This window comes from Sycon ciliatum, chromosome 12, assembly GCF_964019385.1.
Source record: "Sycon ciliatum chromosome 12, ocSycCili1.1, whole genome shotgun sequence".
Classification (NCBI taxonomy): domain Eukaryota; kingdom Metazoa; phylum Porifera; class Calcarea; order Leucosolenida; family Sycettidae; genus Sycon; species Sycon ciliatum.
The window spans coordinates 5,501,123-5,523,796 of record NC_088654.1 but is presented as its reverse complement, the minus strand read 5'-3'; the positions used below and the strand labels follow the sequence as shown (position 1 = coordinate 5,523,796).

Below are 22,674 nucleotides of genomic sequence, written 5' to 3'. Positions count from 1 at the left end.
CGTAAAGTCTTGTAAAAAAAGCCGCACTTGAATAGAAGCTATATATAATAGAAGCCGCAGTTTTGGGCCCATCAAATCACACATAAGCCTGGTTTTAGTGTTGACATACATAGAAATACCTGTCTTGTATAGAAGCCTGTCTCATATAGAAGCCTGCAACATTTCACCAAGAAAGTCATAGAAGCCACGGCTGTTATACAAGACTTTACGGTAATGCAAATCGTCAGATTCCGACATTGATATGATACTGCCAAAATAAGTCGACTTCGGAGCGGAAACGAACGCTATAGCCATCACAGACTTCAGTGGCCGTGCCTCACTCGCAATTGAGAGCATCATTGCCCCCAAATCACTGTCCGATGGCTCCATAAGGTCGTGCGCAAGTCGCACTGCGCTGCCGTCACTCAGGTAGGTAGAAAGTCGATGGCCTAAAATTCCGTCTCTGGGAGACTGTCGACACGGGGATCACTCTCCATGGCTTCCCCACCATAAGCACCATCAGATTCTTCCAGGTACATCATGACGACATCGTCTACAGCGGCCGGAGCTCCGATATTTGCGTGAGAATTTACTTGGCGTGCGCTCCGCTCTGCAAATTGTAATTCGCTTGCATCGGCGGCTGGAACGAAGTATTTATCTATCTGTCGTGGGTCCCAGAGCGAAGGTCTGCTAGGTCCTCGTCGGAGAAGTCATCTGAGGACGAAAGGAACTCACTGCGCAAGAGGAAATGCACCTGACGACGTTTTGACGGAGGCAGACGGCACTGTCGGTGCCCGTGTATTTCCGTAAGTTTTCGATCGCGTAGTTCTCAATAAAATCAAATGGGACACGCGCAGATCTCTTCAGCTACGGATAGGATCAAACCTAGGCTGTGTGAGGGCCACAGGAAATCCCCGTAGGCTGATGCTTCCTGTTATACCAGGTATGGTTTTAGCATGCATGTCTAATGCGTCGTTTACCACTCATTCAAGTATGGGGCTGCCGGTAAAGGGTTAAAAAGATATTGCGGTTCGCGCCAGACTCGGCTGGAGGTTGAGTTCTCCGCATCCGTAGGAACACCACCACTACCACCCTTCAAAGATCTTAACTAAAACCATGTCATAAACTTGCAACATGTTGAAAACGAATGATTAATGCAGACCGACTTACCTATTTCGCAAATAACGTAAAACTTGTCAGTGAAGAGCCGCAGCACACCTTCGGTAGTCATAACCTGCCCGTTTAAGTACTGTCCACTCCACGCTACATACTCCTGAGTTGCCAGTCCAGTGGCGCATCCAGCTTGGAACGATGACTGCGAGAGCACTTTTCCTTTATAGAACGAGCACATGGCGACCGATGTGTTGTAGTCGAGTTGGAGACCAACAATGCTGATTCTTGCAATGCTTTTAGATGCGGTGCATGGTCTAGCTCCAGTCAGTTCTGAGATTAAGCACATAACACACGCACACAGTGCACAATCAGCACCATGGTAACACACCTTGAAACCAAGTAACCAAAGCAACACTGGCTGCATGAAGTATAGAACCTGAATTCGGTTACTGTACATATTATTATTATTATTATTATTATTGTCTTTATTCTCACGGTGGCCGTAGCCAATAAGAGAGAGAGAGACAGTACTATGTGTTATCAATCAGAGTGGGTGCAATAAACCGGGAGAAACAGTGGCTAGTGGCAGCCGTGGTTTGGGTGCTTCATTTAAGTTCAGACGAGGAGGGAAGTATATCCATTGCAAAGGCAGGTAGGCGATATACCTTGATTAAAATACTATACCTAGGCTGGGCTACAGCGGGGGTTGGATCATGTGCAAATTGATGATACTGTGATCGGGGTAACTTCTCTTCTGAATGCATTTATTTCTCGGAGTGAGTAACAGTGTGGTGGCAGGTGGTTGTACTGAGTGCATGCGGAGTACAAGGGCGAACGTTGATCGCGGGTGGAGTGGGTGGTGGGGAGGGTAAAGACTCGATGACGCCTCAATTCTCAGCTTAGTGGCTCGGTGATGTAGCCTGAGGTCTCAAGCTGGATGTGTGGCGGGGATCGTTTGACAACGATGGTGTGTGCAAAGAGTAGCTGCTTGAGCTTCCTGCGGGATGAGAGGGTTGGCAAAGTGATGTGGTGGAGTAACGAACTGTGGTGGCAAGGACTGAAGAGGGGGAGTCGGAGGCAGAGTTTTGCTGACCGCCGTTGGAGACGTTCGAGGGCATCTTGTTGCTGAACATTCATAGCTGACATAGCCCGAGAACCATATTCGATAACGGGGCGCATATACATGGTGTACAGTGCTGAAAGGGCGGTGGGTGAAAGACGTCCACGAATCCGTCTCAAGAGGTGGAGAGTGCGCGCAACTTTGCTCTCGATGTGCTGGATGTGGGCATTCCACTTCAGGTTGGCCTGAACGATGATACCCAGGTGTCGCTGGCTCTGGACTCTGTTCAGTGTTTTGCCTTTCAACGTTATTGTCTGGGGGAAAGCATCGCACAGTGTCATCACGACCGTCTTCATTTCGTTGACGGTCAGGTGCCAGGTGTCGAGCCACGTAGCGGCTTTAGTCACACTGGACTGGAGCGCTCGTTCTGCTGCCGCTGCTGAGTGGTCGCTAGCGATTAATGCGGTGTCGTCAGCGAAGAGGCTGCTTCGTGTGGCTTGGGAGTTGCAAGCTGCTGGTAGGTCCATCATGTATACGAGGAATAGCAGCGGGCCGAGTACCGATCCCTGAGGTACTCCTGCAGGGATGTCAAGCCAGTCGGAGGATGTGCTTCCGATTCGGACCTGCTGTCTCCGGCCCAGGAGGTAGCTCTCAAACCAGCTGAGTGCTGCACCCCTTACGCCATGGTGTTCAAGCTTGTGCAAGAGGCCACGGTGCCACACGCGGTCGAAGGCCTTAGAGAGGTCAAAGAAGCAGACGTGGACTGACTTCTTGACCTCAAGGTCCGCAGCAAGTTCGTGCAGCAGGCGGCTTATTTGGTACTCTGTGCTGTCGATCTTCCTGAAGCCTGACTGTTCTGGAGGGAGATGGGGTTGGATTTGCCTGTAGAGAGCTTTGTGGGCGATGTCAGATATATATGACGAGTTGTAATTATTCCACTCCGGATTGTGATTGTTTGCGTCTTTTCGAGCATTCATATTTGCGCGTCTTTTATCCCTTTTATTTTGTGAGTGCAGCAAAACGGTTTTGGCGTGGTTCTTTTCCTTTTGACTGGATAGTCCAGTTGTTGTGTTTCCTGTCACCACATTGTGACAATGTCGTAGTAATAAATTATATTCTAATACAGTCTTCTATGGTCGTGGGTCGATCGTCTTCGGACGAATATTCTTACGTATCGGACAGGCGATTCTTTCTTGCAGTTTTGATACGACGGGTAGGAGGGAGATAGGACAATAGTTTGTGGGACAGGCTCGACTGCCCTTCTTGAAGATTGGAGACACCATGGCATCTTGCCAGTCTCTCGGGACTTGTCCATGGGTGAAGGAGTGATTATTGTTAAGGAAGGGGCGATGCGGTCGGCAGTGGGCTTCAGAAGAATAGACGGGATTCCGTCCGGGCCCGCACTTTTGTTGGTGTCAATGTGACGAAGGAGCTCGAGTACCTCCACTTCAGTGGCGGTGACATCCTGGAGTGTCCTGTCAGTAACCCTCGGCGTGTGGATGGGAGGAGGAGGGCCGGTGCACCCATGGAGTGACTGCCTGCTCTGCTCAACGAAGAAGTTGTTGAAGGCTGTAGCCTTGTCGAGGTCAGAGCTAATGGTGTTCCCATCACATTCCAAGTCGGGTACGCCACGCTGTACTGAGGTTCTAAGGAGGGACATCACATTGCACAAGTTGCGGCGATTGAACGCCACACCGTGCTCATCCACCGTCTTCATATGAGAAGACAAGTCGAATTGGAGAATTGCAATTTTGTTAGACAGCTATTCTACTACAAAATTCATGCGGAGGTATGGTGTTAAGTGATGTCTGCATTCTTGGTATTACAGTTAGCTAGAATGTGCCTCTAATTTCCTAGTACTTTTGAAATTCTCCGTGAAGTCCAAATTTGAAATTGGAATATATATATTAATTTCAAAGGTGAACACAGAGGCAGAAGAGAACAGAACAACCGGCTACGTCATTGTTGTAACTATCCTGTGTTTCAAGCACACAGCAAAGCTAAGGCAATCCTCGCAAAATACCTAATCTGTACATTATCTGGCTACAAACTTATACCCAGGGAAGAAGCATATTGGGACACTAAAGTTAGGGTAGGACATGTGAAAGCAAACAGAGTGCCACACTGTGTTTCCGGAAAGCGTTCTCCATGCGCTTGTTTTGGGGAAGTCCTTCAAACTTCCCAGACGCGCAAATATCATATTGACCCTTTCTACATACTCAATCTCCTTCACGAGTGCAAATTATTGGGTTTCTTATGGGGGGGGGGGGGGTATAATTACAAAGAATTATAAAGAATTCATCTTTTCAATCCTATTAAATTAGGCCTTCGTGCGCCAACATGAGTAGAAACATGTAACTTACCATGATATCGGCACTGTACTGAACCGGCTGTCGATGCTTCTCGCCAAGAGACACAGGCTAGACAAAAAGGGTACAGCATATCCACAGTGTGTGGGTACAAGAGACCATTAGCTACGCATGTGGTCAAGAGTACATAAACCAAAGTGTGCAACCGTGCATATCAGATCCGAAACTGCGCAGTTCGTGCACTACGTCACCCTGATGAGGTCAGCCAAGCTGCGACTTGCAAACAGCTCAAATTTTCGTGTTTCACAATCCGGAAATCAGCCAGGTTTGCATGATTTAGACGTTCTGTTTTAGGATTTCGGTGGTTTTGTGTGACTGTGTAAGCTGTGTACATGCACTGGCAAGTAAAGCGCCATTTTGTTCTTATAAAAGCACGGATGACCGCGATTGGCCCATATATTGTAGTCTTTTGGACGCTGAGTCGACTGGTTTTGGTCCGAAAAGGCTACGATGCAGCGTTCCTCCTTTATTCCCATTCGAACATGGTTGAACAAGAGGCCACGTGCTCCTGCGTACACCAGTCACTTGGTCACCGTGCCTGCAGGGTACAACTTACTAGCCTGTTTGACCTTTTTGGGTGCAGTCCTGTCACTCGAGTTGAACTCGAGTTGAACCTTGGTGTGAAAGTTGTCGCCTGCTGGCATGGTGACCAGGTGATTTGGGCACCAAGGAGCACGTGACCGCTTGTGCAACCGTGTTCGATTGGGAATAAAGGAGGAACGCTGCATCACAGCTTTCTCGGACCAAAACCAGTCGACTCAGCGCCCTAAAGACTACAACATATGTGCCAATCGCGGTCATCCGGGCATTCATAAGAACGAAATGGCACCTTTAGGGACATTTTGCATACAAACCCCCATCTAATAGGGCAAAGTCACCCAGTTTCGGTGGAAGTGCGCGAGTTCGTTTGGGATTAAAGCAGGAAGGGAGCGTCTCATCTTCCTCGGACCAAGACCATTCGACTCAGCACCCCGAAGACTACAACTGGTGAAATTTTGATTTTAGCCTTAACTTCCCCTTGAAGGTAGGTATAAAATTAATACATAATTATATGTATTTTCCAACTGTTGATCGTCACAAGAAAATGTTCTTGCAAACCGGACTTTCCGGACTTTCCGGACTTTCAACGCTCTCACACGTGTACTAGATCTAGAGGCGATTGCAGCGGAACAATAACTCGATCAGCTACTCTCACATACTGATCGATTTCTTTCTCGATCTCTCTCTCTCCCTCTCTCTCTCTCTCTCTCTCTCCCCCTCCCCCCCTCTCTCTCACACACTCCCTCCCCTCCTCTCTCCCACACTCTCCCTTCTCTCTCTCTCTCTCTCTCTCTCTCTCTCTCTCTCTCTCTCTCTCTCTCTCTCTCTCTCTCTCTCTCTCTCTCTCTCTCTCTCTCTCTCTCTCTCTCTCCCTCTCCCTCTCTCTCTCTCTCTCTCTCTCTCTCTCTCTCTCTCTCTCTCTCTCTCTCTCTCTCTCTCTCTCTCTCTCTCTCTCTCTCTCTCTCTCTCTCTCTCTCTCTCTCTCTCGCTCTCTCGCTCTCTCTCCTCTCCCCTCTCTCTCTCTTTCTCTCTCTCTCTCTCTCTCTCTCTCTCTCTCACTCTCTCTCTCTCTCCCTCTCCCTCTCCCTCTCACTCATTTCCTCAATTTCTTCGTGTGTTCTCTCTGTCATAATTATTATATCTACGATCCAAACACGACCCAAGCTTGATTTTTCGTCATTAATCACCTTACACATCCTTTTTTCATAAATGTTTTAGCCTGCTCTGTGTCCATACTCCATAAATTCATGCTCTATGTCTCGTGATTCAATCATTTTTATCCGCTTTCATAATTATTATAACCTTCTGCATGATTCTAATCATTTTATGCATACATTTTCATTCACTTTTCATCATTTTGTCGGAACTAGGTCTCCGGACCTGGTGAGAAGGCAGAAATGCCTGTTCACTTGGTGAAGTAAAATAAAATAAACAAACAAACAAACAAACAAGCAAACAAACAAACAACCTTGAGACCTACACACCTCGCCTTGTATGTTTAAAGTATGAGTGCGCAAATTATTTATTCATAGCATTACCAGAGGATGTAGCCAGTGTGCTGACAGTGCGCAACACCACGGATGCAGAGCGTAATACAAAACAACAATGACAATCAAGGCTTGGTTGCTGCTACTTCAAGCTTCATCCTCTCGCAATCAGCAGGCAAAAGTGTTTCGTTGTTTTGTATTCAACTAATCTACTTGGAGATAAAAGTTTAATAATAGCAATGAAAAGTATGAATGCCGCAGACATCACCACGCAACATGACAATTTAAATTGTCATGTTGCGTGGTGATGTCTGCGGCATTCATACTTTTCATTGTTTTGTATTCATAGCATTAAAACAAAACCGATGTTCAAATTTCTGCTGGACTTACGTATCTCGCATAAAACCGGGAACGTCTGGTTCAGCGGAACCTCAACCCCGTTGACAATCTTAGCTGTGCCTGTATCTGTGGGAGTACCTGACCACCCTTGTATAGTCGTACTTGACAGGCCCATTGTGCATCCAGCATTGACGGATTCATTGGAAATGATTGATCCGTTGTACAGCCGGCATAGTTGATCTGCTGAATGGTAATCCACTTGAATGGGGTCGTACATTGCTATAGACTGCTTAGTCATTGAACCACAGTAACGGTAATTGGTTGGTGTAAAAGCTGAAGGCATGCACACAAACAGTATCATACAGAATCATCATCGCACCGGCACACACACACAGTGCTATTTTTTTATTTTTTATTTGTTATTATCTTTATTCTCACGGTGGCCGTAGCCAATAAGAGAGAGAGACAGTACTATGTGTTATTAATCAGAGTGGGTGCAATAAACCGGGAGAAACGGTGGCTAGTGGCAGCCGTGGTTTGGGTGCTTCATTTAAGTAAAGACGAAGAAGGAAGTATATCCATTGCGAAGGCAGGTAGGCGATTTTATTTTTCCTCATAGCCTAGGAGCTGTGGCATCATTTATGATCTCCAGCAAGAAGGCAGCAATGCCTGTACCTACGGTGAAGTAAAATAAAGGTAACATAACATAACACAAAAACATGCCTGTACAAACTTGTTCTTGCTGGCAATCAGGCATGGTGATGACAATTCTTGCAAGATCATTGGACAATATATTCGCTTATGCCCTTCATAGCTGAGACTCTGAGCTTGTGCTGGTCCTGGTTGCACTCTCTCCCGCATCCTATGTTATTACCATAACTTGAAACGTTCCAAGTTGGAAGGTTGTTGGATTGAACATCCAAGACATGCTTGAGCCGATTGGTTGTTATTTGTAGTTTTTTTACAAGTACCATCCGTCAGTTTTCATGGAATGTTATCACATGAGCTGATTGTGAAGTATCTGGCGGGGTGAGTGGACATAACAGCATAACTTGTAGTTTAGTGGTCCCTTCCTTTGCTATTAACTAATCCTTGGCTCTGCATCCGAGTCTTTTCAAAGCTGGGTTTGCATGACAACGCTCGGCCAGTTTTCTGTTTTCAGTCCCGCATTTCTTTTTCGTTTTGTGCGTTTACACGATCAAAGCTGATCCGAGGCCCGAGGCCAGGTGGTTGCCGTTTGTATCGTTTTGCGGGTCTACACGGGATCCCACTTAGACGCGCGAGGAGAGGATCCGTCAAAGTTCGTCATGTACCAAGTGTTGTCGTGGAAGCACTAAATCACACTCAAGTAATAATTGAAAACAGGCCACACGGCAATACTACTCACATGACGAACATTGCAAAAACAAATTGTTTTTGATTTTCAGATCTCTGTGAACGGGCGGAAATGAAACAAACATGACGGAGACGAGGCCTAGAATGCCGTTTCGACTGTTCACACATCCAAATTCATCCGGCAGAATATCACTGTTTTCAAAGTCCTCCATCTTGGCTAAGGTTTGGTTTTCTTCCGCTTTGGTGTACAACCATTACGCATTGCTCCGTGTAGCATGCATCCGAAAGGATTAGTTTGCATTTTCACCCCCAGCGTTGTCATGACAGCGTGGCCTAACTACAGTACTGTTTATGGAAAAGATTTCGCTCTCTATTCTGGGTGTAGGTGCAAAAAAATGTTTTTCGCACTATTCTGGGGAAAATGTGTACATCGTGCATACTTTTCAAAGAGCAACCTAGTGTAACAATGCTGTCCATTGGCCAAATCGGACAAACAAAAAGTCCACCGGCATTCAAACATAATCAGCTGTGCTCTCCGATCCGAGGTCGCAGAGCGGAGTTATGAGTCACGAAACGAGTTCTAATATTTGTTGCCTCCTAGTTGTTGCACTTTCTGACTGTATAATAAAATCTAGTTACAATGGTGGACAGTTACTCTCAACTCGTATCCATGCGCCTTTTTCCTTTCTACATTCAGCAGTGATAATGAAAGTGATAATGTGATGGCCAGTCGGAGTTGTTATATCAGTACTTACGGTGACATGACAGTTTCGGACTCATGTTTTTGTAGCCATCGCATGTAACGATAGGGTTGCCTAGCAAAAAATAACCACTTTGACATGAATATTTCGCCGCTTCAAGGTATTCTACGAAAGAAGCGTTTGAAGTAGCAAATGATACTACTGGTGGTGTGCAGACGAACTCTGGACAGGAGGTTGAGAGACAAAGAAAGAAGAGGACAGATTTGATTTAAAACTGCGAGGACCCAAGAAAACCACTGTGGATAGGAATAAAATCTTACGTCCTTCTCATGTGACAATCATCGTAAATCGTCATCACAAGGAGAGCTGGACTACAAAGGAAATGTTATAATTAGGGCATGGTGAAATCAAAGCAATAAATAGAGCAAGTTATGCATTCCATACACTCACCATTCACGCAGGTTAGGCATCCTTCAACGTTTTCATTGCCATTTCTTCAAAAGAATACTTGACTTGTGTGGATGGTGTGGGTATTGAATGAGCAACTGCTTTATTTATTGGGTTGATTTCATTTCTGTCTCCGCAAAAACAGTATAGTACCGCGGGGCCAGGGTACCACCCCTACTCCGGGTACCACCCCTCCCCAGGGTACCACCCCACCCCCGGGTACCACCACTCCGCCAGGGTACCACCCCTCCCCAGGGTACCACCCCTCCCCAGGGTACCACCCCTCCCCAGGGTACCACCCCACCCCAGGGTACCACCCCTCGGCCATGGTACCACCCCTCCCCAGGTTACCCCCACCCCCGGGTACCACCACTCCGCCATGGTACCACCCCTCCCCAGGGTACCACACCTCTGCCAGGGTACCACCCCTCTGCCAGGGTACCGTCCCTCCCCAGGGTACCAATCCTCCCCGGGCACAAACCCTCCCGGGCACCACCCCTCCCCAGGGTACCAACCCTCCGCCAGGGGTACTACCCCTCTGCCAGGGTACCAGCCCTCCCCATGGTACCACTCCTCCCTCAGGGTACCATCCCTCCGCCAGGGTACCAACGACTATTGTTTTTGCAATTTCTCCAGTAACAGGGTTGAAAGAATATTGTCATGATACAATTTGAAAGTACTGAGAGGACCTCAAAGGATCAAAAGATCAATAGTAACATGACTTACTTATACAGCTAGGAACTGATGTTAGGTTTCCATTGCCCTGGCACGTTGGGTTCATATCACCATCGAGGACCAGACTGATTGGGCAGGAGTAGGTCACAGACTGTGTGACAGCCACTACACTTAGGTTAGCCTGCCCATTGGCAATAGCAGGTACATTGCATTTCACATCTGGGTGCAGAACGAGGAAAACGAACCGATTTTTTTGCAGACAGCCGAAAGACAAAGGGAAAATTCCAAAATCTAGTGCAAGGTGTAGTAATAGTAGTGCCCTTTCGTACCACGCGGTTGGATACGAAACGAATGCTGATTCGTCACCTGGGTTCGAGGATTCGTCAGAGTCTCTACGGAGAGCTCGTTTTCATGAATGGAAGCCTCTTCATTCGTGGCGCGCTCCGAATCCGTGAGGTACACATTTATTGATCCAGGTACACATGTTTTACCAGGTACACCTTTTTCCCTTGATTCCATGATCCATGCACGTGTGCGTGTAAACACCCGTACGGCCGTTTTCGGAGTAGCCATGCACATTTGCATGACGACTTGCGAGACCTGAATCTATTTTCAACGAAAAGATTACGAGCCGAATCAAATTTTCGTTTTGCATTCGATTCGTAGCAAATGCGAAATATCCCTAGTTGGCAGAGATTTCTCCTAATGCATGATTCCCCGGTTTGGCTGACGTGCGGAGCAGCTTGAACCACTATGAGACCCACCTTGTTTCGGCCACCAGTGCATACGACACGAGATGTTGATATAATGTTCAGCTGTCAGCCCACACCTCCTTGGTTCACTTCGCTAGATGACCACCCGCTATATTGGGCCGTGCGGACTTGTCATCTGGGTACATCCTAGCTGCGCTGATCCGTGAGGTTTAAAGCAAAAGCCCTGGTCAAATGAAAACTGCCAAAGTATCTAGACCATGAAACTAGAACACTCATTTTCCACTCCAACATCACAAGTGCTCATGCTCTACAAATAGAATAACACTTCTGTAGTGATGAAGTGTTTCAATAACAACAATGGAGGCCAGTCTCTCAAGACGGCCGATGCTCTTCGGAATTTTAGCCTCCACTCCAAATACTGTAATGTCTTGTGTAAAAACTAGTTTCGTATAAAAGCCTGTTTTGAATTGAAACCTGATGCTGAATGTTACATTGTCAGCACATAAGCTTGTTTTTAGTATTTACATACATAGAGACATGTCCTTCGAATTGAAGCCTTACTTGAATAGAAGCCTAACACTGACATTGGCGTTTATACCGCCCCTGAAATGTATTTTACACAGATCAATGGCTAACTTACGTATCTCGCATATAGCGTACAGCTTGCTGTTCAGGTCATGTGCTGCATTGGCGGTGTCAAATGCCTTGCTATCTGCAGTTGCCAGCCCTCTCCATCCAATCTGTTGTTGCTTTGTGTACTGACTGGCACATCCTTTGCCAAACGACGAATCCGGTAGAATAGTTCCATTATACATCAAGCATAGTGCTTTTGCTGAACCATAACTGAGCTTATTGTAGGATATTATCGTTACTGAGGAATTGCAAACAGTATAGTCGGTTAGTGCTGAAGCTGCAGTCATGTACAAAGCAACAGACAAACATACACATTATAAACATACACATTATAACTGCTACCTACACTTAGGCATTAGTCGCTGGTTGAGTTTGGTTTTTGACATAAATCTATTCCTTGGCTATGTGCACTTTCCAAAATGGCCCAGCAGTGAGTAGCCTGGAAGGGTGGAAAGCTGTTATGATGGTGGAGAACTCCAAGGAACTGCAGTGGAACCTTGTGTTGCATGGCCAGTGTGGTTTCACGTCAATGCATACATTATAGTGTATGGAAATGAAAGGGTTTCACGGAGAATCTGCTCAAAAGTATAAATTTTTGGACCGGAAACCTTTTCATCTCGAGCGAAGAGTCTTCGATGCAGAATCATGAATGCATGGTCCATCGCAGCAAAATCCTGCAGGACACGCACAGTCCCAAACCATACGTGAGCCGGACAACTGGCATCAAATCCACTGGTGGCATTTACGCGCTCCTGTCTTCCACCCCTGATCATTCATACATCTTTGTCTCACCCCTTTCATCTCCCTGACCCATACAGTTCTAGCCTTTTGGTCTTGGTCCGTGTTTTTAGCCGTGACGCCGAGACCTCAGGTAGGCAGAGCCATCAATGCCCCATCCTCACTGCTGCGTCTCCATGCAGCCCCTGCTCAGTTGTTGCCATGTTTTTCCTCTTCTCAGTACATACCTTTGTTTCATTATTTTTGAATTGGGTATGTGAACATACTAAAAAAACACAAGCCGCCCGTGTAAAACGTGAAAGTGCGTCGCTCATCGCAGGAGCTCAACTTCCCGCGATGCAACCAACGAGGGAGTTCTGACAGCCTGGTGTTGTACACGCTGCTGAACCATGGCACACGCTGCTGAACCATGGCACACGCTACTGAACCATGGCACACGCTGCTGAACCATGGCACACGCTGCTGAACCATGGCACACGCTGCTGAACCATGGCACACGCTGCTGAACCATGGCACACGCTGCTGAACCATGGCACACGCTGCTGGACCATGGCACACGCTGCTGAACCATGGCACACGCTGCTGAACCATGGCACACGCTGCTGAACCATGGCACACGCTGCTGAACCATGGCACACGCTGCTGAACCATGGCACACGCTGCTGAACCATGGCACACGCTGCTGAACCATGGCACACGCTGCTGAACCATGGCACACGCTGCTGAACCATGGCACACGCTGCTGAACCATGGCACACGCTGCTGAACCATGGCACACGCTGCTGAACCATGGCACACGCTGCTGAGCCATGGCACACGCTGCTGAACCATGGCACACGCTGCTGAACCATGGCACACGCTGCTGGACCATGGCACACGCTGCTGAACCATGGCACACGCTGCTGAACCATGGCACACGCTGCTGAACCATGGCACACGCTGCTGAACCATGGCACACGCTGCTGAACCATGGCACACGCTGCTGAACCATGGCGCACGCTGCTGAACCATGGCACACGCTGCTGAACCATGGCACACGCTGCTGAACCATGGCACACGCTGCTGAACCATGGCACACGCTGCTGAACCATGGCACACGCTGCTGAACCATGGCACACGCTGCTGAACCATGGCACACGCTGCTGAACCATGGCACACCCTGCTGAACCATGGCACACGCTGCTGAACCATGGCACACGCTGCTGAACCATGGCACACGCTGCTGAACCATGGCACACGCTGCTGAACCATGGCACACGCTGCTGAACCATCGCACACGCTGCTGAACCATGGCACACGCTGGTGAACCATGGCACACGCTGCTGAACCATGGCACACGCTGCTGAACCATGGCACACGCTGCTGAACCATGGCACACGCTGCTGAACCATGGCACACGCTGCTGAACCATGGCACACGCTGCTGAACCATGGCACACGCTGCTGAACCATGGCACACACTGCTGAACCATGGCACACGCTGCTGAACCATGGCACACGCTGCTGAACCATGGCACACGCTGCTGAACCATGGCACACGCTGCTGAACCATGGCACACGCTGCTGAACCATGGCACACGCTGCTGAACCATGGCAAACGCTGCTGAACCATGGCACACACTGCTGAACCATGGCACATGCTGCTGAACCATGGCACATGCTGCTGAACCATGGCACACGCTGCTGAACCTTAACACACGCTCCTGAACCACGCACTTGACCCGTGATGCAATAACAACAGGAATGTGACATTTAGAAGGGGAAATGTCTCTGAAACCCAGCGGAGGATGCTAGAATTTGAATCAAGGCGTTATGAATATAATTAGCATGCACACACATCATACTCACAATGACACGAGGGAATTGGGCTATTGGTGCCATCGCCATTGCATGTAACTATTGAAGAGCCAAGCAGAAAGTATCCGCTGTTGCAAGAATACTGGGCAGCCTGGCCGTATTCCAAGAGTGAAGCATTACCCGTGCCATTTATAATTTCTGGTAAACTGCAGTTAAAGGCTGGAAATGAGGTCAAAAGAGAAAGAAAAAAAAACAGGACAATAGCACGGTTGACTTTTGCATTTGGAGGAGGACCTTGCATTATTTCCCTTCCTGTTGATAATGGTATACATATAATATTATTTAACTTTTCATAACATGGCAATGCTTGAACATATGGTGAAGCAACATACAAATAAAAGGATAGCAGAACATCCACAGTACGAAGCAGCTGCAAGTTGCCATCTTGGACACTAGAAAATGGCAACGAATTCCAGCCGGGCGACATACAGAAGAGAAACAGTACGAATTTGGGGAGAGAGAGAAAGAGAGAGAGAGAGAGAGAGAGAGAGAGAGAGAGAGAGAGAGAGAGAGAAAGAGAGAGAGAGAGAGAGAGAGAGAGAGAAAGGGAGAGAGAGAGAGGGGGGGGAGGGGAGGGAGATGGAGCTCTGTTGCAATTCACACTTACGTGCGCAGCGAGGTACCGAAGAAAGCGTTCCATTGCCGATGCAGCGTGGGGTGGCATCGCCGATAACCTTCAGACCGGGAATACATGAGTAGGTCACAGTGAATGAAACAACTATCACTGCCTTGTCATTGGAGCCGTTTAGAATGTCAGGTACCTGACATTTCGTGTCTGTGCACAGAATGGAGAGAACAATTCATTGAAGGCCGATCAAGGAACCAGATGAAGTTCAAGTTTGGAGACCAAGCACTTATCGATTCTAACCCTTCTCTGTGCAGCAATGATTAGCTCTGAAACGAGTACAAAATGGTCCTATTGAAGCTCTCTAGGACACGAAAATATTTGCTCATCTGCCTCAATCCTGAAAAACTTCACCTAAATCTGACAGAAAAGGAGTTTTCAGCAGGACTCAAGAGTTGTACATATTGGCGCGGTGCTGTTTCCACCATTTAGATAACTAGTGAAGAGCTAGAATCATCTGGGAAGAAAATTCAGAGACAAACAGGCTAAAAACCTGCCGCGTGCTCTTTAAATACTTCTATGTATGCAACTCACCACTACAATAGGGGACTGAGGATAGATTTCCATGCTCTGTGCACATTGGAGTGGCATCTCCCACTATACCATAACCTCGCCGGCAGGAATATGTAACATGATCTGTGTATTGAATCTCAGACCCACTGACAGAGCCATTCACAATGGTAGGGATGGAGCAGTTAACAACTGCAACCGGAGTGAAGACAACAAAGATACGGCAAGCTAAAAGTCTCCTTCAAAATTCAAATAAACTGCCACCCGCCATAAGCTGTGAGCCTAGCCACACCCGATTCAGTGCCGTCTCAAGAGCTGTATGCTTCGTAATTTGTAAAATTTCCCCCCATCTATTCATTTGTGGCAATCAGCACACAACATGACAACTTGCTAGAGGTTAACAATGTGCACGAATTTCCAAAATCGATTTTCAAGTTCCAATCATCAGTGAAAAAACGGAACTGAAGCCAAAAGGTGATCGCACCAAGATAACATATCGAAGAGAGTGATAGAGAAAATGCCTACGTGCTGATACATGCCACAAACAAGTACAAAATGGTCCTATTGAAGTTCTCTAGGACACGAAAATATTTGCTCATCTGCCTCAATCGTGAAAACCTCACCTAAATCTGACAGAAAAGGGGTTTTCAGCAGGACTCAAGAGTTGTACATATTGGCGCAGTGCTGTTTCCACCATTCAGATAACTAGTCACGGAATAGCTAGAATCATTTGGGAAGAAAATTCAGAGACAAACAGGCTAAAAACCTGCCGCGTGCTCTTTAAAACTTCTATGTATGCAACTCACCACTACAATAGGGGACTGAGGATAGATTTCCATGCTCTGTGCACATTGGAGTGGCATCTCCCACTATACCATAACCTCGCTGGCAGGAATATGTAACACGATCTGTGTATTGAATCTCAGACCCATTGGCAAAGCCATTCACAATGGTAGGGATGGAGCAGTTAACAGCTGCAACCGGAGTGAAGACAACAGAGATACGGCAAGCTAAAAGTCTCTTTCAAAATTCAAATAAACTGCCACCCGCCAGAAACTGTGAGCCTAGCCACACCCGGTTCAGTGCCCTCTCAAGAGCTGTATGCTTGGTAATTTGTAAATTTTTCCCTCATCTATTCATTTGCGGCAATCAGCACACAACATGACAACTTGCTAGAGGTTAACAATGTGCACGAATTTCCAAAATCGATTTTCAAGTTCCAATCATCAGTGAAAAAACGGAACTGAAGCCAAAAGGTGATCGCACCAAGATTACGTTTCCAAGCGAGTGATAGAGATAATGCCTACGTGCTGATACATGCCACGTGGCGACTACCGGTTTGGCCCAGTTTTTACTTGATAACTTGAATAAACAGTACAATTCTGCCCGCACTGGCTGTTGCTAGAGGCTCGGATTGTGGTCTGACCCGCCTGAGAAGCAGTATTGTGGGGGAACTGAACGGATTATTTGTGATCAAGGACACAGTATTTTACTCTCTCATTGCTTATTCATCCATGTGTTATGGTATTTTATTTTTTACTTTTCTCGGAGAAGGCGAACAGCCTGAACATGCCGGTTTTTAATGACTTGTCTACAGTTTTTTTCCCGTACAAGAGGTGGTTCCAGATAAGGAACAATGCAGATGGTGTGGAATCACGAAAAAATATCTTAAGTGCAACAACATGTTCCTCCTCCTTGCACAGATCAGGCTTATGGATACACATACAAACAGCTTCGAGCCTTCAGCTGGTGTACATAAGGGGCATATTCACATGTGAGGTATTTGTGAGAATACGTGCATGCCCTTGTGTGTATGTATACAAACTAGGTCGGTACGCACATGAAGCATATGAGTAAGTGAATACATGCATGCATGCACGCACACACACACACACACACACACCCCACACACACACACATTCATACACCCCCCCCCCCCCATCTCACACACACACACCACACACACATACACCCCCCCCCCCCACCTTGCACACACACACCCATGGATTTAATAAGATGTTCAATGGTGATGGCGTATTGCATTTATCTCGGCGCATATCCATTGCCACGCTGCCCCTTGGAATGACACAAACGTCAAACATTCTGATTACATCAAATGTCATTTGCAGCATAAATATCTGAGCTTGAATCCAACTTACGTATTTCGCATATGACATAGCGACCAGCAGCTTGGTCAACCTTTTTACCAGCAGTATCTGACAACTCGCCTGTTGCATCCGGTGAGCCTACCCAGGCAATTACATCTCTACTGGTCAAGCCCCAAGCACATCCAGCTTGGAACGAGGACTCAGAGAGAATGGATCCATTATAGAATCGGCATATCTCTAGGCTTACTGAGTAGTTGGTTATGAGGCTTAGAATGCTGATGCTTGTTCTTCCTTTGGCCGCCGCGCAAGCTTTGCTGTTGCCCAGCTCTGTAGCCAAAACACACAGAAAGCAAAAAAGAAAGATATGGCAAGGAATATTATTTTTTTTTCAAATTTTTTCAAACCTTTTAAAAGTATTCTTGCTCGATCAAAGAGTTAACAACGAAACGTCTGGAGAAGTATCGTAAATATCTCTATCTTTATTTAGTTATCAAATATACCACTCTTTGGACTAGAAAGAATACTTTTTTGATATTATTTGCACAGATGGTCCACTCCAGGTTATACAGTATAGTGCAGGATACAGTGTGGAAACCGGTAGTGCAACACAACGTGGGTAACATTGAACAGTTAGTTTGCCATCTTCCAATGAGTGGACTACGGCAAGTGTGTATCCCCCGACGACACTCTGTACCCGGAGAGCACTATATAATAAGTGGTGCTCTTTGGGCAGAGTCCTCCTCAGTCTACTCAAGCTCAACTGACGATGGGTGAATTTCCTGATAACTGTGTTTTGAGCAGGGAGTGGTGCTTTCTTGCAGGTTTGCGTTCGATGGACATATCGTGTGCTGTTGATTTCTCGAGTGCTCTGGATGGCAATTTTGAGTCAGTCAAGCAAGATCGTGCAAGCAGTCAATCCGGTTACTGCAGCGCGAGGGTTCCAAGCACTGATCAACTATATACCTATTGTGGTGTTAACTTGGTCAAGATCCGATAGAGTGATGCATACGTCCACACTCCCTAGTCTTTTTGCATTGCAAATATGTTTCTATCAGTTGAAATATAACTATAAAATCAACCACGTGTTCCTGACTCCATGTAACTGTCTTTCTATTCTTTGACTCCATGAAAATTGTCTTCATTTAATTTTTCCTTTTCTTCTTTTGGTCCTTTCTGTCTTATATTATTATCATTTCTTGTTTCCCTTGCATACCATCCCTTCATCATTCTGTGAGAATCTGTTCTATGGGCAGGTGAGAAGACATCTCTGCCTGTTCATTTGGTGAAGTAAAATAAGGAAGAAGAAGAAGAACAACAACAACAAATAACGCACATGACGACCTAGGTAAAAACAAAGCATGTGTGAGGGCTCCTGGGCATTCAAGCCCTGTTGCTATAGGTAGGTCAAGGTCGTCACAGCCGGGGCGGCTGGGGCTAGGCCTTGACAGATTATGCTAGTATTTTCGTGAAATTATGCTTTTCGCATTGCTGAAAAAACTGCAGAATTATGCTATTGGTTGAACATATGGTGGTAAAGACACACCTGGCAATATGGCAGTAAACACACGCCTGCCCACACACGCTCTCTAGGCTGCAAAGTTCTGGCACAGAGCTCTCCTTCTCACCACCACAACCATCAGTTCGTGCCTGGCGCCTGGTCGATGCATGGCTGGCGGTATCCGGCATAGCAGGCTGGTACATCAAGTAGCGCATGGCACATAGATGATGACACAGCAACGACATAGCTCGATTGCGACGTACGTTTCGTCCCCGCTGGACTCATCAGGCAATCTTCTTCTTAGATGTCTTCATACGGAGCTTGACTCGCGAGAATGAAGTTGAAGACACCACTGCAGCTGCACTTATGGTTGATAATATGGCTATTTTTATGCTAAAAGTTATCATAATTATGCCGCATTATGCTCACATATGCTGCTAATGTATATGAGGGTTCTGTGCAAAATAACAGGTGAATTTTTTTCTAGAGGGCGTTGTACTGTACCGTAGTAGCAAACGTTCAACGGGGTCAACGCACCGTCCGACCTACATGTAGCTACGACCGTCACCCTGGTCACTGATTGTAGTGGACTGGAACTGTTTTGTGATCAAGGGAGTCGTAAACCTACGCCTTCCTGGTGCATCTACTAAGTAACTTTTACTTGTACAAAATTACAACTGTATGGAATTTGATGCCAACAGGCGGATTATTCTAATTTTATGCGATTCATATGCAATTTGCCTCCAATTATGCGATTATTCGATTTTGGTAGGAATTATGCGAAAAATTATGCTAGCATAATCTGTCAAGGCCTAGCTGGGGCGGCTGAGGCCGCCCCACTTTTTCGGCCGTTTTTTTTTTTTGGAGCACATTACAACGAAGCACAGTGATCGCACCTTAGCGCAAACGTGACAAATCCTTGTCCCCGATCGTGGCTTGTTGCAGAAAAAGTCTTTCATTGCAGTTAAACTGAAATGGCACCAAATGCCTGGAAATACTTGCAATTGGCTTCAATTTTTGAATTTTTTCCCGGGGGAGGGTAATGTTTGTCCCCGATCGTAGCGTCTTCTTCGTTTGTTGCAAAATCAAAAAGACTTTCATTGTAGTTACCGTACACTGAAATGGCACCAAACACGCGGAAATGCTTGCAATTGGCTTCAATTTTTGAATTTTATTCCCGGGGGAGGACCCCCGACCTCCCTTCCATGGCCGCCCCACCTCCAAAGTCGGTGCGACGGGTCTGTAGGTTACTGGTCAATCTGAAAGTGCAAGGATCAGCAGAACACTGTCTGAAATGATACTGGTATACCTTTTCATATCTGAAAACCTCTCTTCTTTTTTCAAATATTTGTAATCCTTTTTTTAATTTATACAAAGAGAAAGACCAAGGAACTACAAGTTACGCTATACTGTCCACTAACACCACCAGTTACTAAACAATCAGCTCATGCTATAACATTGCACGACATTGACCGGCGGTACTGATGTTCTACAACTAACTGGCTAACTGCTCTGTTTTTCATGATTCTTGTTCGCATAGCTTCCCCTTTTATTGATCTTTGCATATTTTGAGCCACACAAGTTGTGTGGAATGTGGCTTTGCGTTCCTTAATCGTGGTTTGACCGTATTGTCCAATGGTCTTGCCAGTATCGTCATCGACATGCATGAACATCCGCCAACGTCCTTCACAGCTGAGACTTTCAGCTCATGTTTATCTTGGTTACGCTCACCTTCCCCTCCTTATGTTATTTCTATAACTTAGAACCTTCCAAGTTGGAAGGCTGTTGGAGTGCGCATCCAAGATGTGCTAGAGCTGTTACCCAGTTAGTTGTAGAACGTCAGTACCGTCGGTCAGTGTCATGCAATGTTATCGCATGAGCTGATTGTTTAGTAACTGGTGGTGTTAGTGGACAGTATAGCATAACTTGTAGTTCCTTGGTCTTTCTCTTTGTATAAATTATAACCTTGGCTCTCCATCTGAGTCCAATCCTTTTTTTAAATTTAAATTGTTGCCTCTGCACGCTAGTCTTAAAGTTACACCTGTAGAAATTGCTCACCATCATATCGGCAACTGATATTGCTAGGCATCGCGGTAGATTGCATTTGATCGTATCGCTTTGGTAAGCAAGCTGGAAAACAGGAAAACACATTGAAATCATGAAATCAATGTGACCTTACACAGTATGGCATTATCTGTAGTAACCTTTTTTTTAATTCTTTTTTATGAAAGTGCACATGCCTACATGGAATCAAAGAGAACAACAACAGCAGCAAGAGAACATAGGAAATCTTTGGCCGGTGCATGTTTCTATTCGGTTTCTACATGTTATTAAGGTAGCAGCCTACCCAAACATTCGCTGAAAAATCGAATTTGTAAATTCATATCGAGTGCTACATCAGTTGAAAGAGCATGAATAGCTGCAAAATCTCTGAAAAATGTGTCTCCATCTGACCAGCCATTCCAGAGTTATGGCCGAAAATGTGCCCTTGCGAGGAAAGATTTTTTTGTTGCACGCTGTCCTTTTTGGCAGCACTGTATTTGAATCTGAGCAGACCGTGCGCAGCTTGCCGTATCATGGAAAAACGCGCAAGTATGCAGAATGTTGCTCCAAGTCCAAAAAATCCTATGTGTTGGGCTGCAGGACTTTTGCCAGCACCCTCGTGACGTTGCAGATATGTGGCTTGATTATTGTAGTTGACGTTGATTTAGTGACTTTGGCAAGTTTGAGTCATGTCAAGAAGTCAGGTAGGATTCAGTACTAGGCAGTTGTGGAACGTTAGCGGTAGTCTCTGCCAATTTTTGAGGGTATCCATGATTGGGTGTGCAGCGCTGTGGTAATGGCTTGCTGTGAAGGTCCCAGCACTGGATGTTGTATCAAAGGTACGACCTCGTAGCACACCCTTAACCTAAAAAAATTCAAAAATTGACTTCGGTCTGCGGGAGTCTGTGAGAGAACGCCCACTCGTGCCGTTGTGACAGATTCCAGGGCCACGTTGAGGGATCCTATCCCACCACCCATGGCTGCTTCTGGACCTTTTTTAGGTTTGGATTCCGCGCACGGACAGAATGGGCAAGAAAATGTGAGGAACATTGTAAAATGTTCGGTTAACGTAAGAGTTAACCGTTGTTAACAGCCACGTACCATTGCTTCGCTGTTGGCCTTTATAACGGGTTGCATAACCCTCCTTACGTGTGTGCACGATCTTGCCTTCTCTACATACTGCTGTGTATCATAGACATCACATGCCCACGCTCTGCGCATTCGCAGATTTCCTGTGCGCACAACAGCGCTTGCTGTCTTTCCAGTTTCCTTGCCTGCAGTCAGCTTTCAAATTCTGCCTCCATCCTGGTTCAGAGTGTCAGTCCTAGTTCTGCCGATTCGCTGCCGTCTTGCCGTCTCTAGTATTCGCTTTCCTTGTTCTCTCTCAGCTCAGTCCCGTCAGACTACGTGTCTTCAGCGGCCAGAGATTATTTGAGTATTATATTCTCACGATGGCTTGTTTCTCGACCAGACAAAATACGCCATCGGCCAGAGAGGCAGCTCAACCTTCGGATACAGGACGTAATGTGCGTGTGCGGCGAAATCCTGTTCGTCTTCAACCACCCAGAACTCCAACATCTCCCCACTCGGATTCTGTTGTCTCCGACGTTGCGCCGTCAGTTTCTTCTGCCGCCGCCTTGAATGTGGCCCCTGATCCCGGGGCTGCAACTCAAACTTCAGCTACAGGCAATAATGTGCATGCGAGGCCAACTCCTGTTCGTCGTCAACCAACCTGGACTCCATTATCTTCCTCCACGGCCTCTGTTGTCTCCGATGTTGCGCCGTCAGTTTCTTCTGACGCCGACTTGAGTGTGGCCCCGGATGTACTTGCTTCGGCTGCTTCTCAGGCCGTCGGCCAGGTCCCCCAGCCCCTGATGGAGCGAGTAGAGCAGTTGGAATCTGCTG

The 22,674-nt window shown here is 46.7% G+C and overlaps 1 protein-coding gene across 1 annotated transcript in view; it reads right to left on the bottom strand.

Moving 5' to 3' along the window:
* Nucleotides 1-22,674, bottom strand: part of LOC135827888 (sushi, von Willebrand factor type A, EGF and pentraxin domain-containing protein 1-like) — a 132,213-nt gene that overhangs the window by 39,866 nt on the left and 69,673 nt on the right. The window contains exons 7-18 of the mRNA XM_065340324.1: nt 20,785-20,856; nt 17,280-17,555; nt 15,927-16,094; nt 15,145-15,312; nt 14,593-14,760; nt 13,977-14,144; nt 11,399-11,668; nt 10,097-10,264; nt 8,978-9,145; nt 6,939-7,220; nt 4,516-4,572; nt 1,150-1,422 (exon numbers count right to left, since the gene is read on the bottom strand). Of these exons, the coding sequence (XP_065196396.1) occupies nt 1,150-1,422; nt 4,516-4,572; nt 6,939-7,220; nt 8,978-9,145; nt 10,097-10,264; nt 11,399-11,668; nt 13,977-14,144; nt 14,593-14,760; nt 15,145-15,312; nt 15,927-16,094; nt 17,280-17,555; nt 20,785-20,856 (2,238 nt within the window). The remainder of the gene's footprint in view (nt 1-1,149; nt 1,423-4,515; nt 4,573-6,938; nt 7,221-8,977; nt 9,146-10,096; nt 10,265-11,398; nt 11,669-13,976; nt 14,145-14,592; nt 14,761-15,144; nt 15,313-15,926; nt 16,095-17,279; nt 17,556-20,784; nt 20,857-22,674) is intronic.